This window comes from Xenopus laevis, chromosome 5S (genome assembly GCF_017654675.1).
Source record: "Xenopus laevis strain J_2021 chromosome 5S, Xenopus_laevis_v10.1, whole genome shotgun sequence".
NCBI lineage: Eukaryota > Metazoa > Chordata > Amphibia > Anura > Pipidae > Xenopus > Xenopus laevis.
This window is the reverse complement of record NC_054380.1, coordinates 133,843,423-133,865,943: the sequence shown is the minus strand read 5'-3', so window position 1 is coordinate 133,865,943 and position 22,521 is coordinate 133,843,423. Positions and strand designations below refer to the sequence as shown.

General features: G+C 44.1%; 1 protein-coding gene across 1 annotated transcript in view; it reads right to left on the bottom strand.

Moving 5' to 3' along the window:
- The window catches only part of LOC108717498 (patched domain-containing protein 4), a 74,414-nt gene that overhangs the window by 4,533 nt on the left and 47,360 nt on the right, over positions 1-22,521 (bottom strand). Inside the window, exon 2 of the mRNA XM_018264732.2 lies at positions 12,205-12,685. Coding sequence (XP_018120221.2) covers positions 12,205-12,685 — 481 coding nt within the window. The remainder of the gene's footprint in view (positions 1-12,204; positions 12,686-22,521) is intronic.

Here is a 22,521-nt window from a genome sequence, read left to right as displayed (position 1 = left end):
ACTACACCGACCAGTGCAGTTTTTCACGCCCTATTCAGTAAAAGGCTGGATGGCAGGTCCCTGGTGGGATTTTGGGGTACTGGTCAGTGTGGGGGGCACTAGTGTGGCTTGTGTAATGAGTGAATGACAAGGCCGGGGGGCGTGGCCTGCATGGCATTCGTGTAAGAAGCAAGTCCAGGGAGCTCCGTGTGGGGGGCAAATAATCCTGCCTAATACTGCGGTTTGCCTTTCCAAAAATCGGTACCGGATTCGGTGCACACGCCAGGGCACTGTTGCTGCTGCCTGATGGTGCGGAGAGGTGGATATAAGCGCGCCGCTAAGCTTAAAACCCGTCAGCAGAAGGATATGCAGGCCCAAGATGGCGCTGGTCCCAGCGCTGCGCTCGAGGCATCGCCACAGTCTGAGGGACGAAACGAAGGGGTCGCACACAAACTTGCACAGTTTGCTCGGACTCCCTCGCCTCCGCATAAGGCTCCAGGTACGGGGCCTGATTCACAGACCGCCCCACTGCTGCCAGCAGGAGAGGGGGATGGGGTTGCGCCTCCTGTTTTACCAGCCCATAATGCCCCTGGGGAGCCAACACTGGCAGAGGTTCTTCAGGCCATTACTACTAATCATACTGCGTTAGTGGGCAAGATAGATGAACTGAAAACTGACTTTGCCATACTGAAGCATGATGTCCACAATCTCAGAGACAGAACAGGGGAAGTGGAGAGGAGGGTTAGTGAACTGGAGGACTTTACTGCCCCCCTACCGGCCCGTGTTACCACTACTGAGAAACAGTTGGCGCTTCTGGAACAGAAAGCGGACGACCTGGAAAACCGCCTGCGGCGGAATAATATTCGCATCCTGGGCCTGCTGGAAAGGGCAGAAGGGGCTGCCGCTGAAAAGTTTGTGGAACAATGGCTAATTAATAAATTTGGCCAGGCGGCTTTCTCGATGGCTTTTACGGTGGAGAGGGCACATAGAATCCCGGGTAAACCGCCTCCGCCAGGGGCCCCTCCAAGACCGTTAATTGCGCGCCTCCTAAACTATCGTGATAGAGATGCTGCGCTATCTGAAGCGAGGAAGGCGGGGGAGCTCCTGCATGAAAATCACAGAATCTCGATATATCCTGACTTTTCCTCTGAGGTGCGGAAACAGCGGGCTAAATTCACCGAAGTCAAGGCCAGCCTACGCCAACGTCACATTCCTTATGCCATGATTTTTCCGGCTCGATTGAGGATTACTGACAGTGGCAGAACACATTTTTTCTCCTCGCCTGAGGACGCCTTTGCTTGGTTGGAGATGAGACCTCGTGGCATACAGCAACGGGACTGAGATACTATGTTCGGGACTTGAATTTGTTTTTTGCCTGATTTGCTCTTTGGATTGTTTTTTTGGAGTATCCGGACTTGCTGGTCCTCATATACTTATGACTTTATGCTGTGATTGACTCAGGCACGTTTTACTATAATATGCAGCGGGACAGGTAAAGACTCTACGGTTTAATTTGGTGTAATGTTACATTTTATAAGAACAGAATGTTATTATGCTGGGTGTATTCCAAAAAAAAAAAAAAAAAAGGCAACTGCAACTGCTCTGTTGCCCCCAGAGCCGTACATGTGTATGACCTTCACGGGGCTGCTTCTTAACATTTTGCGGTCACTAACCTCCACTTTAGTTTAAACCAGGGGTTGTTGTTGGGTACTTAAACTCACCCTGCTGATAGTATGGAGTGGGTGGGGAGGGAGAAGGTTAGTTTTTGGGTGTTAACAAGTTTGTGCCATGGTGTCCTCTCTCTACACTTCCTTGGGAGTATACAGTGCTGTAGCATGCATACCATTACGTTTACCTGCGGCAATGATTTTTCATTTTTCCCCAACAATGGCTACGGTTAAATGTTTATCATGGAATGTCAGGGGTTTGGGAGACATGATTAAGAGAAGACTTGTATTTGACTTCATACGGAAAGTTAAGCCTCACTTTATTTTACTGCAAGAAACTCATTTGCTGGGGGGTAAAGTATTGGCTCTAAAGAGGCCATGGATAGGGTCAATGTATCACTCCCTTTATTCGAATTATTCCAGAGGGGTGACTATACTAGTGTGTAAGTCCTGCCCCTTTGTGCTGGACAAGGTGATCTCTGACGGGTATGGTAAATATGTGATTATACATGGGACGTTGTGGGGCAAGAGAATTACTCTGGGCAATGTATATATTCCTCCGCCATTTACTGATGGGGTGTTACATGACTTGATGGAAAAGATACTTACTCTCCCACCCTCACCTTTACTGTTAATGGGGGATTTTAATGCGGTAGCTAATCCGGACTTAGATAAATTACATCCCCCAAGAACGGGTACCCCTGCTTTTAATAGGTGGTGTTCACTGTTCCACTTAGTAGATCTCTGGCGGGCCCGTAACCCGGATGGGAAACAATATACATGCTACTCACAAGGCCACAACAACCTGTCCAGAATTGATCTGGCCCTAGGCTGTGCGGAACTGAACAAATTGGTGGACAGTGTGGAAATTCTAACCAGAGGGATTTCAGATCACTCCCCCCTACTTCTTAAGCTGCAGGTTTCTGTTGAGCCTATGGACAGGATCTGGAGGTTGAGTTCCTACTGGGTGCGGAATGAACAATTAGCTGAGACAATTCATAATAATATAGAATCCTTTATGGCGCTAAATACTGATGAGGTCCCACTTGCCACAACCTGGGATGCGTTCAAGGCTTATATCAGAGGGGAATATATAAGTAATATCAAGGCATTAACTATATCCTTTGCAGCAGAAATTGCTTCCAAAGCTCAAGCAGTGTTAGAGGCGGAAGCGACATATGTGCGGCAACCGAATGAGTCCAACCTAAAACTTTGGCAGACTAGCCAAAGGGCTCTGTCATTAGCCCAATTGGATGTTGTAAAGAAACAAGCTCTGTATCAACAAGCCAATGTCTTTGAGCATGGCGACAAAAATGGGAAACTTTTAGCTCTGCTGGCTAAAGAGGACAATATTTCTATAGCCATTCCAGCAGTGACGTTGGATACGGGTGACACTGTCTCTACTCCGATAGGTATCAATACCAGATTCGCAGAATATTATGCAGAATTATATAAAACTAAGTTGACTGTATCTAGGGGGGAGATTTCGGATTACTTGGGAGACACTAACTTACCCAAACTAGACGAGGGCGCCTCCAACCTCTTGGCATCTGCCATAACTCAGGAGGAGGTGGAGAAGGCCATTGCTGCTGCTCCGGCTGGAAAGACTCCAGGCCTGGATGGCATACCAATGGAATGGTATAAAAAGTATGTTAAGCAAATTGCTCCACTCTTGACTCAAATGTATAATGGGGTGCTAGAAGGGAAACATTTACCGGCCTCGATGAGGGAAACACTAATTGTCCTGATCCCTAAACCGGGCAAGAACCCCCTTGACTGCTCATCTTATCGCCCGATTTCCCTAATTAACGCTGATGCAAAAATATTGGCGAAGGTATTGGCTTTCCGACTCGCAGTACACCTTTCTACTTTAATTTCCCCTGATCAAACTGGGTTTATGCCAGGCCGCACTACCGACACCAACATTAGAAGGCTATTCACAAATCTCTCTATTGAACATGATAATTCGGGTAGCAGGGTAGTGGCTTCATTGGACAACGAAAAAGCTTTCGACTCGGTAGAGTGGGAATACCTTTGGTCTACCATGTCACAAATGGGAATTCACTCCAATTTTACAAAATGGGTTAGAGAATTGTACTACCTTCCAGTGGCGAAAGTGAGAACTAATACGAAAGTATCTCACACATTTCCAATTTCTAGGGGTACGAGACAGGGATGCCCCCTCTCGCCTCTTTTATTTGCAATTGCCATGGAACCCATGGCCTGCCGTATTAAGCAGTCTCTCCTGGCAGAGGGTTTAAAGATTGGTCCCTTAAGTGAAGTTATTTCTATGTATGCGGATGATACCCTCTTGTACCTTGCTAACTCAGATAGTGCCTTACCCACAGCGCTCAACCTCATAAATAGGCATACGGTATACTCGGGTTTGAAGATTAATTGGTCCAAATCGGTACTTTTCCCCATAGACCCTCTTCGGACAAATTCCCCCACATGTTTACATGGCCTTCAATGGGTGGACTCATTTAAATATTTAGGGGTTTGGATTCACAAGGACCTCACACGATTCGTGGATCTCAATGTCAGCCCACTCCTTAAGTACATAGAACAAAAAACGGTGGCTTGGTCCCGTCTCCCCCTAACCCTGATGGGGCGTATTAACTTGTTTAAAATGGTGATTTTACCTAAATTGACTTATGTCTTTAGGCAAGCCCCCAACGGAATGCCGAAAACCATATTTACTAAACTAAACAGTCTCATGTTGTCTATGTTCTGGAATGGGTCCCCTCCTAGGCTGGCCTTGCGAACGCTGCAGTTGTCGACAAACTTAGGGGGCTTAGCAGCTCCGAATCTATTTTTTTATTATCTGGCATCACAGCTGGTGGTGGCTCGTCAGTGGGCAACTCCAGATATTACTAATGCAGCAACCCTATTAGAAGCTCAGGTAATGGGTTCTTTGGAAGAGCTTAAGTATTTACTGTACAGGGGTACTAAGTATGCCAAAAAATGCTCCCCTCTTATGAGAGCGACGGTCAGAGCCTGGAAAACTGCTCTACACTTCTTTCCAAAAATGCAACGGAGTTGCTCGGTTTTCACCCCGTTGTGGCGTAACCCACAATTGCAACACCTGCATAGTGTGCCGGATCCACTGGTGTGGACCAGATTTGATATTAGACTTATTGGGGATGTGGTAGAGGACGGTACCTTGTTACCGTTTCAGGAACTCAAACAAAAATTTTCACTGCCTAACTACATGTTTTTTCGCTACCTACAACTAAGACATGCGATGGAAGCTCAATTTGGGAACTTGCCTATAGAATGACAAGGCCAAACTGTTACCATAATTCTGTCTACTCCTTATAATGTCACCTGCCTATGGATTTGGGCTGCCAGAACTGTAAGCTCTGTGGTACATCAGCAGCTCATAGATTCCCTGTCTCTCTATCCCCAGCCTGTTACTAAGGGACATTCACTAGCAAATAAGGAAGAAATGAGGGGCAAATGGGGAGAAAGTGCCTGTGGGTATTAGTTGTGCAAAATATTTATTAGTGTGATTGTAATTCAGTAAATATCACCCAAGAACTCAGTGTTGCACCATAATCTCTTTATTTGATCTTCAACATTTCCTTAAATGTAGTGACAGTTATTCTGCCATAATAATTACTAATGATCATTAACTGTAACACTGTTGGAGGTTAAAATAGGGAAAGGTAAGTTACACTGCAGCCATGGTGGGAGTGGCTTGACAGTTTGTTGCTACGGTTACCTTATTTATCCTAAGGTTGTTGATCTGGAGATCATTTGCATATAAAGGAAATGCACCTGGCTTCCTATTGGCTGAGAATACAGAGTGCATTGTGATATCATAGAGAGGAGAGATGTTTGCTGATGTCACTCACCTGCTTTGTCATAAGACCTACGAGCGCTGGTGGTGACACATCAGAGACTCAGTCTTATCACTTTTTGGATTTTTCTTATATTTTTTTTACTATTTAAAAACTATAATTATGTCAAAAGAAGAGAAAGATAATGAGATGAAAACGAAAGATCAAGAAGAAGCAGATATTCATTCCTTCATGAGAAAGGCCGCCCGGATCATGGTTCTACTCATCATTGGGATCTTTGCTAGCTGCTATTATATATTTGTGGTGGAGCTGTGCATATTCACCGTACAGTTATTAGAGGCAAAGGTGACTTTCCTGGTGATTTTCCACATGTTGTTCCTCCTGTGCGTGTGCTGTTATCTACGGACTGTGATGACGCCTCCTGCTGTACCTCCTGCAAAATTCCGCCTATGGGAGTCTGACATTCAGCTGTACCAGAGCGATGAGAGGCCAGAAGTGCTGCAGAAGATCCTCATTCATAAGGCTAAAGACTTGACTGAATATTGTACTGTCAATTCCCAAACATCACTGAGGTACTGTAAGACATGCAAACTGCTAAAGCCAAACAGATGCTACCATTGCCCAGTGTGTAACATCTGTATCCTGAAACTGGATCATCACTGCGTATTTCTAAACAACTGTGTGGGATTATCCAACTACAAGTTCTTCCTCCTGTTCCTGCTGTATGCAGTGCTATTGTGCATATTCACTAGTGCAGTGTCGCTTTATTGCTCCATTCTACTCTGGACTCATCAGCTGCCCAACAGCCAATCCAAAATCCCTATCATTGTGCTGTTCATCTTATGTACACTGTTCTCTATAGCCCTATTCCAATTGTTCCGCTACCATTTCAACCTGGCTGTAAGGAATATAAGTGAGAGAGAGTATCATGGTGACACAGAGGAGTAGAATCCCTATAACTTGGGCTTCAGCAAGAATCTGAGACAAGTGTTTGGCAATGAAAAGAAATATTGGCTCCTCCCAATCTTCAGCAGTTTAGGAGATGGCTTCTCATTCCCAATGGGAGATGCCACAGAGGACATAGAGAAAAATGCTGCTTTTGCCTGCCAAGCCCCCAAGTGAAATTCTTTTGTGTCAAACCCCCAACCCATAGTCTAGGGTTCTGGGGCTGGAACCTTCAACTGAAATTGTTGGAGACAAAGAGGAACTTTGGAAGAGGAAAAACTAAATGACACTCGTCTTGTCATTACATTAATTGTAAGCGCACTCCAAGGACTTGAACTACAGCTTTTTTTCCTGTATTTGTTATATAAATCCTGTAATTTATTTTTATATATATATGTATGTATGTATATATTATAATAAAAATTGATCTAATAATAATAAGAACTTTATTGTTCATGTGTCGTATTTATCCTTTGAATATACCCAGACAGTAGAAATGTGCCATAGGGCAATGCTCTGTTACAACATTGTTTTTAAGGGACTTATTTCTTAGAGTGATTTTTAGCAGCAGGAGGTATACAGTCTCGCCATTATTACTGATTTGCTGTTCCTATGGGCCAACATAAGCCCCCAATACAACCTCCTTTAACCTGGTGCCACTTTAAAGGGCAAAACAAAACTTTCTTTGTATTTATCTACAGGACATATAACAATTGGGCCTTTTCCCAGGTATTTTGCATCCTGTCCTGCAGCTCATAAATAGTCCGTCTTTCTGACTACTCACATCCTCATTACCCTCCTATTGTGTTAGCAGACACAGGGCAGTAATTGCGTCTGTGGCACCCTGAGGCCTTGTGGTCCTAGCACCCACGTACCCCCCACACGCAGCACAGGAACACTGTGTTCCTAATGAGGTAGGGTGGCATGTCATTCCTAAAATTCCCCCTAGGCCTGGGCCTCTGTGGTCTTGCAACAAATCCGGCGGAGGGAAGGCGTATTCCAGGGAACCACAGTGCAGAGCCTCATCATTGGGCAGAACCAGAACCTCATATTCAGGACAACTTAGTTGTTCTGTTTTACATTTCAAGGGCAGCTGGAAACACTGTTTCATTCTGTTCTCAAATTACACTAAATGTCATGAGCTGATCACCTTCATATTTAATTTTTAAGATTAAAGGGACTGAACGTTGCCCTATAAATAACTTCTCAAGTCTCTGTTGATGCCGATAAAAATCTAATTGGAATCACTTGTGTTTCTCGTGTTTTCGGTCAGATCTCCTTTGCTGCCGGCAGTCACAATTGTGATTCAAGTTAAAACGTTAAAGTTATTTTAATTAGTTGGATGCCGGGAATGCGACAACTCCTGCTGGGGAATAAATAATGTAAAAACTCATTCGGGAGAAGGGAACCTGTTATCAGTATTTGGTGAATCCATGAGCAAGTGCACAAGTTTGTTGATGAGACACATAAATAATTTGGGTTGAGAAAAAGTCAGAAGATAAAACCAATTCATATGATGCCCAGTGTATATATATATATTTTTTTTATATATAGAGAGAGAGACCTATCTATACACTGCATTCATGCTCTACAAGCTACAGTAAGTCAAGGAATAGATTTGCCATTCAAGTTACTGCATTTCAAACATGTCATGGCCGCAGTTTATCTATAGATGGCAGTGCTGTCCTGTTCTTGCCAAAGGGACTTGCCATCTGCCCAGGTTCTGCCAGTCATATAATGAGTTTTGACTGGCATTAACTTAAAATAAGTATTCTGCAGACCCATCATGCTTATCACTTAGATAAGATCAAGAGAACAAGAGACACTTACCTTCTAAGAGCAGAGACATACCTGGAGATTCAGGTGGGTTTAGTCGCCCGGCAACAAATCGCCTCTTCTTCGGGCAACTAATCTCCTCGAAAAGCCTACCCACTCTAGGTGCTTCGATTTCTGAAGTCGCCCGAAGTTGCCTCACGAGAAAACTTTGGGCGACTTCGGAAATCGAAGCGATCCAAGTGCCATCCTGCCGGCAATTTAGATTCTAGCCGCGGGAAGGCAGTTCGGGGAGATTAGTCGCCCGAAGTAGAGGCGATTTGTCACTGGGACAATAATCTCCCCGAATCTCCATGTGTGTCTTTGCCCTAACACTATTGGCATCAGAATTTTTATCGTCCTGCAACCGGACAACATGGCGCAAATCAAAAATGGAAACCAGAAACATATCATCCCCAGTTCCAGCAGTCAGGTTTATGATGTACAGCAGACAGATCATTTCAGCACTGGTGCTATAAAATTCACATATGACAATGTGGGCAATGGTTGCAAAGCGCGTTAATAGTTGTACAGCGACTCAGTCTGCCCCTGGAGGTTCCACAAACAGTTTTGTTTTTTTATAATGTTTCCTTTCGATAGTTAAACTTTACACAAAAGCATTATTACCGAACTCCGGAGAGACTCAGCCAGGCGGGAAATAACATGAATTCATCTCTTACTCTCGTCATTCCTACTGCGTATTAAACACAAATATTGACTCCGGGATCTGTCTCCTGCTATCATTCCTTTATCAGTTACCCGTGCCTCTTATACAAGACGAAATCATATATGGATTACAGATCAATATGGGATCTGTTATCCAGAAAGCTTCGATTTAAGAAAAGGCCATCTTCCATAGACTCCATTATAATCACATTTTTAAAAATGATTTATTTTTTTCTCTGTAATAATAAAACAGTATCTTGCACTTCATCCCAAAGAGGGCCTTTAATACTCTCCATGGACATTATGAATATGTAGTAATGCCTTTTGGTTAATGTAATGCCCCCACCGTCTTCCAAGAAAAAAAGTCAATTGGGTTTATTTAATACATGATTTTCTAGAAGATTTATGGTATGGAGATCTAAATTAAGGAAAGATCCCTTATCCAGAAACCCCATGCTCTGGAGCATTTTTGATAATAGTTCCATACCTGTATTTGTTACATGCTATGATGGGAGTTCAGATCCTTCCTGGGTTATACAGACAAGATATACAAAAATCACAAGAGGGAGCTTATTGTAATGGTAGTGTTAAAAAGTTAATGCAACAATGAGATCAGGCTGGACATGTGCATGATCACATATCATTTCAGATAAGCACCTCTAGGTGCCATGGTCCTTCCAACAGAGACAGCAGAACCAAGATAGAGGGCAAGTAGAGTCCTAATGGTGCACAGTTTATGTGTTTGAAGAAGATTATGTTTGAACCCTCAGATTGCCAAGGAATCAGTCTGTGTATAGCCAACAGAGTAAAAGAAGAGGTGGAGAGAACCTGCCTACCAGAGAAAGAGGCAGCAGGTAAGGTCAAGCAACCCCACATTATTATTAAAATGTTGATGAAAGACCCTACCATGGTCATGATCATGTCCAGTGAGGATACAATGGCATTTAAAATTAGAACTATGTTTTCAGAAGGCTTTACATTGTATGTCTTGCATTGTTAAGGGCTTTTTTGGCTCCTTTAATCCTGTCTCACCCTTACCAAGTTGGTTTCTCTGCTCTGCTACTCTCCAAGTCCAACCTACTCAGAAGTCATGTTCCAATATCATGTATGCTCATTTTTTTTTTAACTCTCTTGAAGTCCATGACCATTCAGTTTACAAATTATACAAATAAAACCACATCTCTGTTTTATTCAAACAAACTGAAAAAGAACTTCCCAACCCCATAAAAACAACAGGGGATAGAGTCCAAAAATGACCACAATTGCCATTAATAGGGCCAAGGAAGAAACAAAGAGGGTCTCTCAGGTATTGTTTTTTTTTGATCACTGGTGACCAATCCACAATGTTGAGGTTCATGTGTCGTATATATTGGAGAGAGGGATCTCAGCTGTAAAAACATGGTTATCTCCTTTTTCAATTTCAGCATGCGCAATGGTTCAGGGGAGCTTCAGCCCCTTTGTCAGACTTTCTAGTAAGTCTTGAATGAAGTCATATGGCTAACATATGAAACACATGGGGAGCTGCCATACATACCAGGATTCTTTTAGTAGAGCCCTAATCAACATTGTCCATGGCTGCATTCATTCTCCAAAAACCTTTATCAAAAATGTTGCACAACATTAAGTAAAAAAAGGACACACAACAGGGTAATTTACAGCCACATGTTTTTATATGGTCATAAAACTCCTTAGTAACTTATAATATCCTTATATTTTACAAGAGGGGGTACTTTATTGACTATATAAAGACGAAAGGTGCAGACTGCAGTGCCAAGGGGACACAGGCTAGCCCTGTCTGAATAACAATCAATTTGAGGACAGGTAGGGGTCTCAGGAATACTACACTACTGAACGCAAGCAGCCATAGTGGTGCAGACACCTTTGTAGAGTGCAGATACCTGTGACAGTCCTCCAATGCACTTTGCATACTACCTTTGAGGATGTAAATTACCCTTAATGTTTTAGGGAGCCTTTTTATGGTTCCAAGATCCGCCCTTACCCTGTCCACATTCACTGGATATTTACCTATTTGAATCCTTACCCTCTTTTTTGTCCCCAAATTTGAGGACATCTCACTAAAAAATTAGACATTTGGTACCTTTGGGAACATGAATCTTAAAGGGCAATCACATTTTCCAAACTGACAAATTACGCCTGTTTTGGGAAGAGACTTGTGATGTCGTTCTCTGTGCCGGATATAAGAAGACCTATACATAACACTAATGAGTTAAATCACAGGGGCAAACTGTCAACCTACAAGTTTATATAATCATCTGTGTATAATGGGTCCCACATATTCATAGACAAAGCACTTTCATTTGGGCAAATGACTGTAGTTCTGGAGCCATGGATTGCCATGCCTGGCTCACAGGATTTTATTGCTTATTGAAATTGCATGAAAGCTCTGCTAATGAGAGATAAATGGATTTGCTGCAGAAAAAGCTATAATCACTTTGCTTCCACATGGTTTACATTTGGGCATATTAACTGATACGTGACAGCTACACTGGCATCCAGCCCTGAAGAAAGCCACAAGACAAGCCAAAAGAGAAATCACAAATAAATTGTCTTAGAATACTACTGTCTCCAGTAGAGGTTCCCAAACAATTGGGTTGCTTCCCCCCTTGGAGAAGCTTGAATAGGTGTCAGGGAAACTCTTGATTGTCAATTAGAAAGTGATTTGGGTTGAAAACATATTTTCTGTCCTAGATAACCCTGATACTATTCTTATACCTGTAACCTCAGTGACGGAACTAGGTGGGGGCGGGCCCTGGTGCGGGCCGTGCAGCCGGGCCCCGCCCGCACCATCGTCCGTGCGGCTGCAGCCGAATCCAGTTGGCGTGTGACTGCCGGGGTCCCTGTGGGGGTGCGGGCCCTGGCCCAATTGCACGCCCTGCGCCCCCGGTAGTTACGCCACTGTGTAACCTTGTTATGTTATGGGGGTTCTAATTAACAAAAAAAATGGGGAATTCAGGCAGTCAATAACCATGAAAGCCACCAATTTTTCTGGTGACCTTTGTGCTTTTGGAATGTCTGAATTCAACCTTTTTTTGTGGTTAATTCCTTTGCTGAAGGTGTTGGTGGTTGGTGCACATAGACCATGTTATACACAAGGTGAGTAACAGTAGTATTAATACTTTTTCACTTTTGTACTATATTCTGCGGACAATAAATGTTTTGGGGGATTGTGCCAAGAAGGGCTCTAAGAGTCTACTTTTATTGTAAGAGGAACTACCTCAATAGCGTGCCAAGAAATTTCTAGTTTCTAAACCAATTATATCATTGACCATCAGACCCGCAAGCAAAAGCTTGACATCAGAGTAAATACTAACCCATCGCGAAGAATGGAATTCCCAACAGAGTCGAGTTGTATTTTCCGTTGGTGACAAAAAATATCCCTGCAGCGGTAACAATAGAGATACAGATTGTGAGCACTCCCAATAATCCAAGGAAAGGCTTGCTCCTCAGGCAGTCCTTCATCGAGCTGGACAGGGTGGCGGCCATGAGCACCAGCATTAGACTGACGACGATCTTACTCCTCGAGAGGTCTATCGTTTTTTGAAAGTCTCTCAGCAAACTGAATGACGTTAAAGAATAGAGCTGAATGTCTGCGCGCTCTTTCTGAAGCTGGTGCATTAACGTAGAAAATTCAGTCTCCCATTGTTCGCTGATATGGTCCTGGGTAGGGGAGCCATAGTTCTGGAGGTAGTATGTAATTTGGATGGCCCGGGCTGACTTGACCCTTTGATCCTTACTGTTTGGTACTTCTGCGACACCTCCCAACTGATGTCCAATGAAACTCTGCCTCCCATCCTACAAAAGACAAAGTAAAGAAAACATTATTAATGGCTCGTGGATAAAAATGACCGAAATATTCACAATACCATATATTGTATATTGGATTGTATTTATTGTAATCTTCCCCTTAAAGGAGAAGGAAACCCAGTGGGCGCAAAACCCTCCCCCCCCCTGTGTTGCTTCCCCTCCCTCCTCCCCCCTGGCCTACCCGTCCCGCTGGGCAAATGCCCCTAACTTGTTACTTACCCTTCTGCGCAGGTCCAGTCCACGGAGTTCACAGACGACATCTTCTTCTATGCGATCTTCTTCCTGCTTTGACCGGCGTTTTGGCGCGTGCGCAGTAGGAGCATTTCGCCGGTACGGGTCTACTGCGCATGTGCCAAAAGTCACGAAGTTTTCCGATTTCACTTCGTGACTTTTGGCACATGCACAGTAGATCCGTACCGGTGAAATGCTCCTACTGCGCATGCACCGGTCAAAGCAGGAAGAAGATCGCATGGAAGAAGATTGCGTCTGTGAACTCCGTGGACTGGACCTGCGCAGAAGGGTAAGTAACAAGTTAGGGGCATTTGCCCAGCGGGACAGGTAGGCCAGGGGGGAGGAGGGAGGGGAAGCAACACAGGGGAGGGGGGGAGGGTTTTTGCGCCCACTTGGTTTCCTTCTCCTTTAAATTCTTACTTGTTTCTGGATTTGATGCATTGGGGGGTTAACTAGAGCATGTTGCATGTAAATGCTAATGAGGCCTTTACCTTCAAGTGAACTGTTGGCATGTTGGAGACTGGCCTATTCTTGGCATCGTGGCTTTAATATTTTATCAATTTTTAATGCCTTGTTTTCCTACACTGACTTTTTCCAGCATGTAATTTCAAATAACATCTGGCTGTTACAGTGTCTGACCCAGGAAACCAAAAACTGAGACCCACTCCGATTTGCATTTTATTCTGACTTCCAAACCTCTGCCTGGTTGCTTGGGCCCCACATAATCTAATGGCTAAAACAGGAAAGCTGCCAAACCAGACATTCGTTTTAAAATAAAGAAACTATGAAGAACCATGAAATTGTTTTAGAATATTGTTTTATTGTACAAAGGGTGGCAAACTTAGAGTGGGACCATGTAGATGACGGGCAGTGATGTAAAAGGGGTGCTACTGGAAAGGAGCAGATTGGAGACGTAAAACGGGCCGGTATTTGTTAGGTAAGATGGGCTGATGGGGGAATAGAGGTTGATTTGGGAATAGAAGTTGGGGCTAGGGATGTAGCGAACGTCGGAAAAAATGTTCGCGAACATATTCGCGAACTTGCGTCAAAAATGCGAACGGTTCGCGAACGTCGCGAACCCCATAGACTTCAATGGGAAGGCGAATTTTAAAAGCTAGAAAAGACATTTCTGGCCAGAAAAATGATTTTAAAGTTGTTTAAAGGGTGCAACGACCTGGACAGTGGCATGCCAGAGGGGGATCAAGGGCAAAAATGTATCTAAAAAATCCATTGTTGACACAGCGCTGCGTTTTGTGCTGTAAAGGGCAGAAATCACACTACATTTCTAAACTTGTGTAATAAACTGCTTTAAAACGTCCGGTGTCTACATGCCAATCAAGTGGTGTAAAGGTTACAGCCTGTTCACACGCAAAGACAAAACGCGGCGCTTACTGCAACGCAAAAAAACGCAAAGAGCTTTCATGAATGATACCGTCAAGTGAGCAAATAATAGTTTTTAATTACTAGTTGCTTGTCACCTCCAGGATGTTCGTCCTGTTGGTGGCAATATTTCTGTAGTGGTGTGTTTAGCAGTCACCGTGCTTGTGCGCACGTGCACGGTCAGGCAGAGGTAATTCAATGTACAGTGAAGTGAACCAAAAAACACTGATTCTGCAGTGTTGGCCCAGTTTTGGTCTACTTTATTGATCACCTGCGGTGACCATAAAAGATGCGATTTTGCCACTGTTGCAGAACCCTGAAAAATTAGGCATGTGTACTTTCCTGAAAAATTATGTTTTTTTTGTCGCAGCCACTGAAGCACAGAGGCCAGAAAAAATATGCCATATGAATGCTAAAAATATAATTTTTTTTTGTCGCAGCCACTGAAGCACAGAGGCCAGAAAAAATTTGCCATATGAATGCTAAAAATATAATTTTTTTTGTCGCAGCCACTGAAGCACAGAGGCCAGAAAAAATATGCCATATGAATGCTAAAAATATAATTTTCTTTTGTCGCAGCCACTGAATCACAGAGGCCAGAAAAAATATGCCATATAAATGCTGAAAATATGATTTTTTTTTGTCGCAGCCACTGAAGCACAGAGGCCAGAAAAAATATGCCATATAAATGCTGAAAATAGTCATTTTTTTTGTCGCAGCCACTGAAGCACAGAGGCCAGAAAAAATATGCCATATAAATGCTAAAAATAGTAATTTTTTTTGTCGCAGCCACTGAAGCACAGAGGCCAGAAAAAATATGCCATATAAATGCTGAAAATATGAATTTTTTTTGTCGCAGCCACTGAAGCACAGAGGCCAGAAAAAATATGCCATATAAATGCTAAAAATAGTCATTTTTTTTGTCGCAGCCACTGAAGCACAGAGGCCAGAAAAAATATGCCATATAAATGCTGAAAATAGTCATTTTTTTTGTCGCAGCCACTGAAGCACAGAGGCCAGAAAAAATATGCCATATAAATGCTAAAAATAGTCATTTTTTTTGTCGCAGCCACTGAAGCACAGAGGCCAGAAAAAATATGCCATATAAATGCTGAAAATATGAATTTTTTTTGGTCGCAGCCACTGAAGCACAGAGCCCAGAAAAAATATGCCATATACATGCTAAAAATAGTAATTTTTTTGTCGCAGCCACTGAAGCACAGAGGCCAGAAAAAATATGCCATATAAATGCTGAAAATAGTCATTTTTTTTGTCGCAGCCACTGAAGCACAGAGGCCAGAAAAATATGCCATATAAATGCTAAAAATAGTCATTTTTTTTGTCGCAGCCACTGAAGCACAGAGGCCAGAAAAAATATGCCATATAAATGCTGAAAATATGAATTTTTTTTGGTCGCAGCCACTGAAGCACAGAGGCCAGAAAAAATATGCCATATAAATGCTAAAAATAGTCATTTTTTTTGTCGCAGCCACTGAAGCACAGAGGCCAGAAAAAATATGCCATATAAATGCTGAAAATAGTCATTTTTTTTGTCGCAGCCACTGAAGCACAGAGGCCAGAAAAAATATGCCATATAAATGCTAAAAATAGTCATTTTTTTGTCGCAGCCACTGAAGCACAGAGGCCAGAAAAAATATGCCATATAAATGCTGAAAATATGAATTTTTTTTGGTCGCAGCCACTGAAGCACAGAGGCCAGAAAAAATATGCCATATAAATGCTAAAAATAGTCATTTTTTTTGTCGCAGCCACTGAAGCACAGAGGCCAGAAAAAATATGCCATATAAATGCTGAAAATAGTCATTTTTTTTGTCGCAGCCACTGAAGCACAGAGGCCAGAAAAAATATGCCATATAAATGCTAAAAATAGTCATTTTTTTTGTCGCAGCCACTGAAGCACAGAGGCCAGAAAAAATATGCCATATAAATGCTGAAAATATGAATTTTTTTGGTCGCAGCCACTGAAGCACAGAGCCCAGAAAAAATATGCCATATAAATGCTAAAAATAGTCATTTTTTTTGTCGCAGCCACTGAAGCACAGAGGCCAGAAAAAATATGCCATATAAATGCTGAAAATAGTCATTTTTTTTGTCGCAGCCACTGAAGCACAGAGGCCAGAAAAAATATGCCATATAAATGCTGAAAATAGTCATTTTTTTTGTCGCAGCCACTGAAGCACAGAGGCCAGAAAAACTCAGGATTTACCTGTCCAAAAAGTTTTGATTCAAATGAAACCAAACCAATAGGGTTTGCACCCTAGTTTGTAACGGTGGCGGAGGGAGGAGGACGCTAAAGGACAGCTGTGTGTGGAGTCATGCAGCGTGCAGAGAAGGACAGCTGCATGGGGAGTCAGAACAAGTCTTCCGGCGTGCAGTAACCCTCCGAGATCCATGCCTCGTTCATTTTAATAAAGGTCAGGTAATCCACACTTTTGTGACCTAGGCGAGTTCTCTTGTCAGTTACAATCCCTCCTGCTGCACTGAAGGTCCTTTCTGAGAGGACACTTGAGGCGGGGCAAGACAAGAGGTTCATGGCAAATTGTGACAGCTCTGGCCACAGATCAAGCCTGCGCACCCAGTAGTCCAGGGGTTCATCGCTCCTCAGAGTGTCGATATCTGCAGTTAATGCCAGGTAGTCCGCTACCTGCCGGTCGAGGCGTTCTTTGAGGGTGGATCAAGAAGGGTTCTGCCGCTGCCTTGGACAAAAAAACATTTGCATGTCTGACGTTACAGAGTGGCCAAAGTGCTTTGTCCTTGCAGGTGCGCTCGTGGCAGGATTACTGGCACCTCTGCCCCTGGAATGTTGATGAGTTCCTGAAGTGACATCACCCTTAAAAGCATTGTACAACATGTTTTGCAGGCTGGTTTGTAAATGCAGCATCCTTTCGGACTTGTGGTATGTTGGTAACATTTCTGCCACTTTATGCTTGTACCGAGGGTCTAGTAGCGTTGCGACCCAGTACAGGTCCTTCTCCTTAAGCCTCTTGATACGGGGGTCCTTCAACAGGCATGACAGCATGAAAGACCCCATTCTCACAAGGTTGGATGCAGAGGTATCCATCTCCGCTTCCTCGTTATCAAGGACTACATCATCCACGGTCTCCTCCCCCCAGCCACGTACAAGACCAGGGGTCCCCAAACGGTCACCACAAGCCCCCTGGGAAGCCTGCTCCTGTTGGTCCTCCTCCTCCACAAAGCCACCTTCCTCCTGACTCCACTTCTGACACCTCTCCCTGCGTTGCAGCAGGTGCCTGGGCTCGTTCTGGTGATTCCGACCAGAAATCGTGCGCTTCCTGCTCCTCGTCACGCTGGTCTACAGCCTCATCTGTCACTCGTCGCACAGCACGCTCCAGGAAGAAAGCAAAGGGTATTAGGTCGCTGATGGTGCCTTCGGTGCAACTGACCATGTTTGTAACCTCTTCAAAAGGGCGCATGAGCCTGCAGGCATCGCGCATAAGCACCCAGTAACGGGGGAAAAAAATCCCCAGCTCTGCAGATCCAGTCCTACCACCCAGTTCAAACAGGTATTCATTGACGGCTCTTTGTTGTTGCAGCAGACGTTAGGGATGTAGCGAACGTCGGAAAAAAAGTTCGCGAACATATTCGCGAACTTGCGCAAAAATGCGAGCGGTTCGCGAACGGTTCGCGAACCCCATAGACTTCAATGGGAAGGCAAACTTTAACATCTAAAAAAGACATTTCTGGCCAGAAAAATGATTTTAAAGTTGTTTAAAGGGTGCAACGACCTGGACAGTGGCATGCCAGAGGGGGATCAAGGGCAAAAATGTATCTGAAAAATCTGCCTGTGTGTGCTTGGAAGAGATAGTGTAGGGGGAGAGCTGTTAGTGATTTCAGGGACAGATGATAGTAAGTTTGCTGGCTAGTAATCTGCTTGATACTGCTCTGTATTGGAGGGACAGAAGTCTGCAGGGATTTGAGGGACATTTTAGCTTAGGTAGCTTTGCTGGCTAGTAATCTACTGTTCTCTTTAAACAACTGCCATACGTTGACCTTGTAGGCATTGTTTGCCCAGTTTTTTTGGACGCAGCCACTGAAGCACAGTTGCCATAAAAAATATGCCATATAAATGCTGAAAATAGTAATTTTTCGCCATACGTTGACCTTGTAGACATTGTTTGCCCAGTTTTTTTGGTTGCAGCCACTGAAGCACAGTTGCCAGAAAAAATATGCCATATAAATGCTGAAAATAGTCATTTTTTGCCATACGTTGACCTTGTAGGCATTGTTTGCCCAGTTTTTTTGGTCGCAGCCACTGAAGCACAGTTGCCAGAAAAAATATGCCATATAAATGCTGAAAATAGTAATTTTTTGCCATATACGTTGAGTCAACGTATGGCAAAAAATGACTATTTTCAGCATTTATATGGCATATTTTTTCTGGCCTCTGTGCTTCAGTGGCTGCGGCCAAAAAAACTGGGCAAACAATGCCTACAAGGTCAACGTATACACTACTACAGCGGTGGATACGGATTACGTAAAATATATGAATGCTGCTTGAAAAAAAGTAACTCAAGTGGTTTTTCTAGAGACGATAATATTATCAATATTTAGACAAAATGTGAACAAGCTCACACAGCTAGATGGCGGTTTGAAGAAAACACTGTGCAAATAATGCCTACAAGGTCAACGTATACACTACTACAGCGGTGGATACGGATTACGTAAAATATATGAATGCTGCTTGAAAAAAAGTAACTCAAGTGGTTTTTCTAGAGACGATAATATTATCAATATTTAGACAAAATGTGAACAAGCTCACACAGCTAGATGGCGGTTTGAAGAAAACACTGTGCAAATAATGCCTACAAGGTCAACGTATACACTACTACAGCGGTGGATACGGATTACGTAAAATATATGAATGCTGCTTGAAAAAAAGTAACTCAAGTGGTTTTTCTAGAGACGATAATATTATCAATATTTAGACAAAATGTGAACAAGCTCACACAGCTAGATGGCGGTTTGAAGAAAACACTGTGCAAATAATGCCTACAAGGTCAACGTATACACTACTACAGCGGTGGATACGGATTACGTAAAATATATGAATGCTGCTTGAAAAAAAGTAACTCAAGTGGTTTTTCTAGAGACGATAATATTATCAATATTTAGACAAAATGTGAACAAGCTCACACAGCTAGATGGCGGTTTGAAGAAAACACTGTGCAAATACTGCCCACAAGATCAACGTATACACTACTACAGCGGTGGATACGGATTACGTAAAATATATTATGGCTGCTTGAAAAAAGTCACTCCGGTGTTTTTTCTGGAGACGGTAATATTATGGATATTTAGACAGAATGTGAACAAGGTCACACAGCTAGATGGCAGTTGGTTGAATAACACAATGGGCAAAAAATGCCTACAGGGCAAATAATGCCTAAAAGGTCAACTTATACACTACTACAGCGGTAGTAAAATAAAAAAAAGTAAAATAAAAAAAAATGAATATTAAAAAAAAAAAATTAAAGTTGGTGCTGCTGAACTACTAGGAGCAGCAGATTAGCACACCAGTCCCACTCCCCAACACTGCTAGACTAATAGCACTGGGCTCTTATAGTAGTAGTAGTAGTAGTAGTAAAACAACAAAAAAATAAATAAAAGCAGTCCTTACAAGGACTACTGTTATTGCAGCAGTCAGCAGATGAGATCAGAAGCAGGACAGCTGCCCACTGCAGCTACATACAGAGCACTGCAGTAGAAGGTAGATTACTAGCCAGCAAAGCTACCTAAGCTTAAATGTCCCTCAAACCCCTGCAGACTTCTGTCCCTCCAATAACAGAGCAGTATCAAAACGATTACTAGCCAGCAAACTTTCAACTGTCCCTGAAATCACTAACAGGCAGCAGCTCTCTCCCTACACTATCTCTTCAGCACACACAGGCAGAGTGAAAAAACGCTGCAGGGCTTCGGTTTTTATAGGGAAGGGGAGTGGTCCAGGGGAGAGCTTCCTGATTGGCTGCCATGTACCTGCTGGTCTGGGGTGAGAGGGCAAAAAAAAGCGCCAACAATGGCGAACCCAAAATGGCGAACGTCGCGCGACGTTCGCGAACTTCCGGCGAGCGCGAACACCCGATGTTCGCGCGAACAAGTTCGCCGGCGAACAGTTCGCGCCATCTCTAGCAGACGTTCAAACATGAGGAGCGTTGAATTCCAGCGAGTCTGGCTGTCGCAAATTAAACGCCTGACTGGCATGTTGTACCGCTGCTGAATGTCAGCAAGGCGTGCCATGGCTGTGTAGGAAGGTCTGAAATGGGCCGACACCTTCCTGGACTGCCTGAGAATGTCCTGGAATCCTGGGTACTTCGAGATAAAACGTTGGACTATTAAATTCAGAACATGTGCCATGCAGGGCACATGTGTTAAATTGCCCAGTCTCAGTGCTGCCAACAGATTGCTTCCGTTGTCACACACCACTTTTCCGATCTTCAGTTGGTGTGGGGTCAGCCACCGATCGGCCTGTGACTGCAGAGATGACAGGAGTACAGATCCGGTATGGTTTCTGCTTTCCAGGCACGTCATCCCCAAGACAGCATGACAACGGCGTACCTGGCACGTCGAATAGCCTAGGGGGAGCTGGGGGTGCAAAGGTGTGGAGGAGGAGGACCCAGCAGCAGAGGAGGAGGAAGCAGAGGAAGAAGACGAGGTAGAGAGCGAAGGAGGAGTAGAGGTGGTGGCAGAACCGCGTGCAATCCGTGGCGGTGACACCAACTCCACTGTTGTTGTTGAGCCACGCATTCCCTGCTTCCCAGCCATAAGCAAGTTCACCCAGTGGGCAGTGTAGGTGACATACCTGCCCTGACCATGCTTGGAGGACCATGCGTCAGTAGTCATATGGACCTTTGCCCCAACACTAAGTGACAGAGATGCGGTGACTTGGCTCTGCACATGGTGGTACAGGTGTGGTATTCCCTTCTTGGAGAAAAAATTGCGGCTGGGTACCTTCCACTGCGGTGTCCCAATTGCTACAAATTTGCGGAAGGCCTCAGAGTCCACCAGCTGGTATGGTAAAAGCTGGCGGGCTAAGAGTGCAGACAAGCCAGCTGTCAGACGCCGGGCAAGGGGGTGACTCGTAGACATTAGCTTCTTACGCTCAAACATGGCCCTCACAGAAACTTGGCTGGGGGCAGATGACTGGGAACTGGTGGTCAAGGTGGAAGGCTGAGTGGAGGGTGGTTCAGACGGGTCAAGGACAACAGAGGTAGAGCAGTAAGATGCTGGACCAGAAGGAGGGTGGCTTTTAGTTTGTCTGCTGCCTTTGAGGTGTTGCTCCCATAGTGCTTTGTGCTTGCCGTTCATGTGCCTTCGCATAGAAGTTGTACCTATGTGGGTGTTGGGCTTCCCATGACTCAGTTTCTGACTGCACTCATTGCAAATTACAACGCTTTTGTCAGAGGCACACACATTAAAAAAATCCCACACTGCTGACCTATTTGAAGCTGGCAATCTGGCGGTAACAGTAGAAGTTGGTGGCAATGGCGGGTGCGTTGGCCGGCTGACCACAGGTGGCGATACATGTTGTTGCCCTACTGTTCCCTGCGAGCTGTCCTCCCTGCTTCTTCTAAGTCTTATTCTCCTCCTGCCTCTCTGACTCTCCGTCTCTCCATCTGAACTATCCTCCTCTTGCTCTCTTCTACTGGGCACCCACAAAACATCAATCTCCTCATCATCATTCTCCTCAGATGCATCAATTTCTTCTAACAGCTCACAGAAGGAAGCAGCAGCGGGGACCTCCTCATCACTCATTATGTCCATCTCTGTTGTGTTGTCTGCCAGAATTATATCTGGTGTAACGTCCTCATCTCCTTCATCTTCTTCTGCCAATAATGGTTGCGCATCACTCAGTTCAAAAAACTCATGTGTAAATAACTCCTCTGACTCTAGTGAAGAAGGGGCGCCGGTGGTGGAGGAAGTGTTACGTGGGGTGCCCATAGCAGTGGAGGATGAGGATGTTATGGCAAAGTTAGAAACGGTAGAGGATGGGGTGTGCTGTGTAAGCCAGTCAACTACCTCTTCAGCATTTTGGGAGTTCAGGGTAATTGCCTTTGTAAAACTGGGCAATTTCCTAGGGCCTAGGGCCCCTAGTGCCTCTGCGTGGCGGCCTGCCTTTGCCTGGCATTTTTTTTAAAACAACAACAACAACAACTCAGGTGGTGTTTCTGGAGACG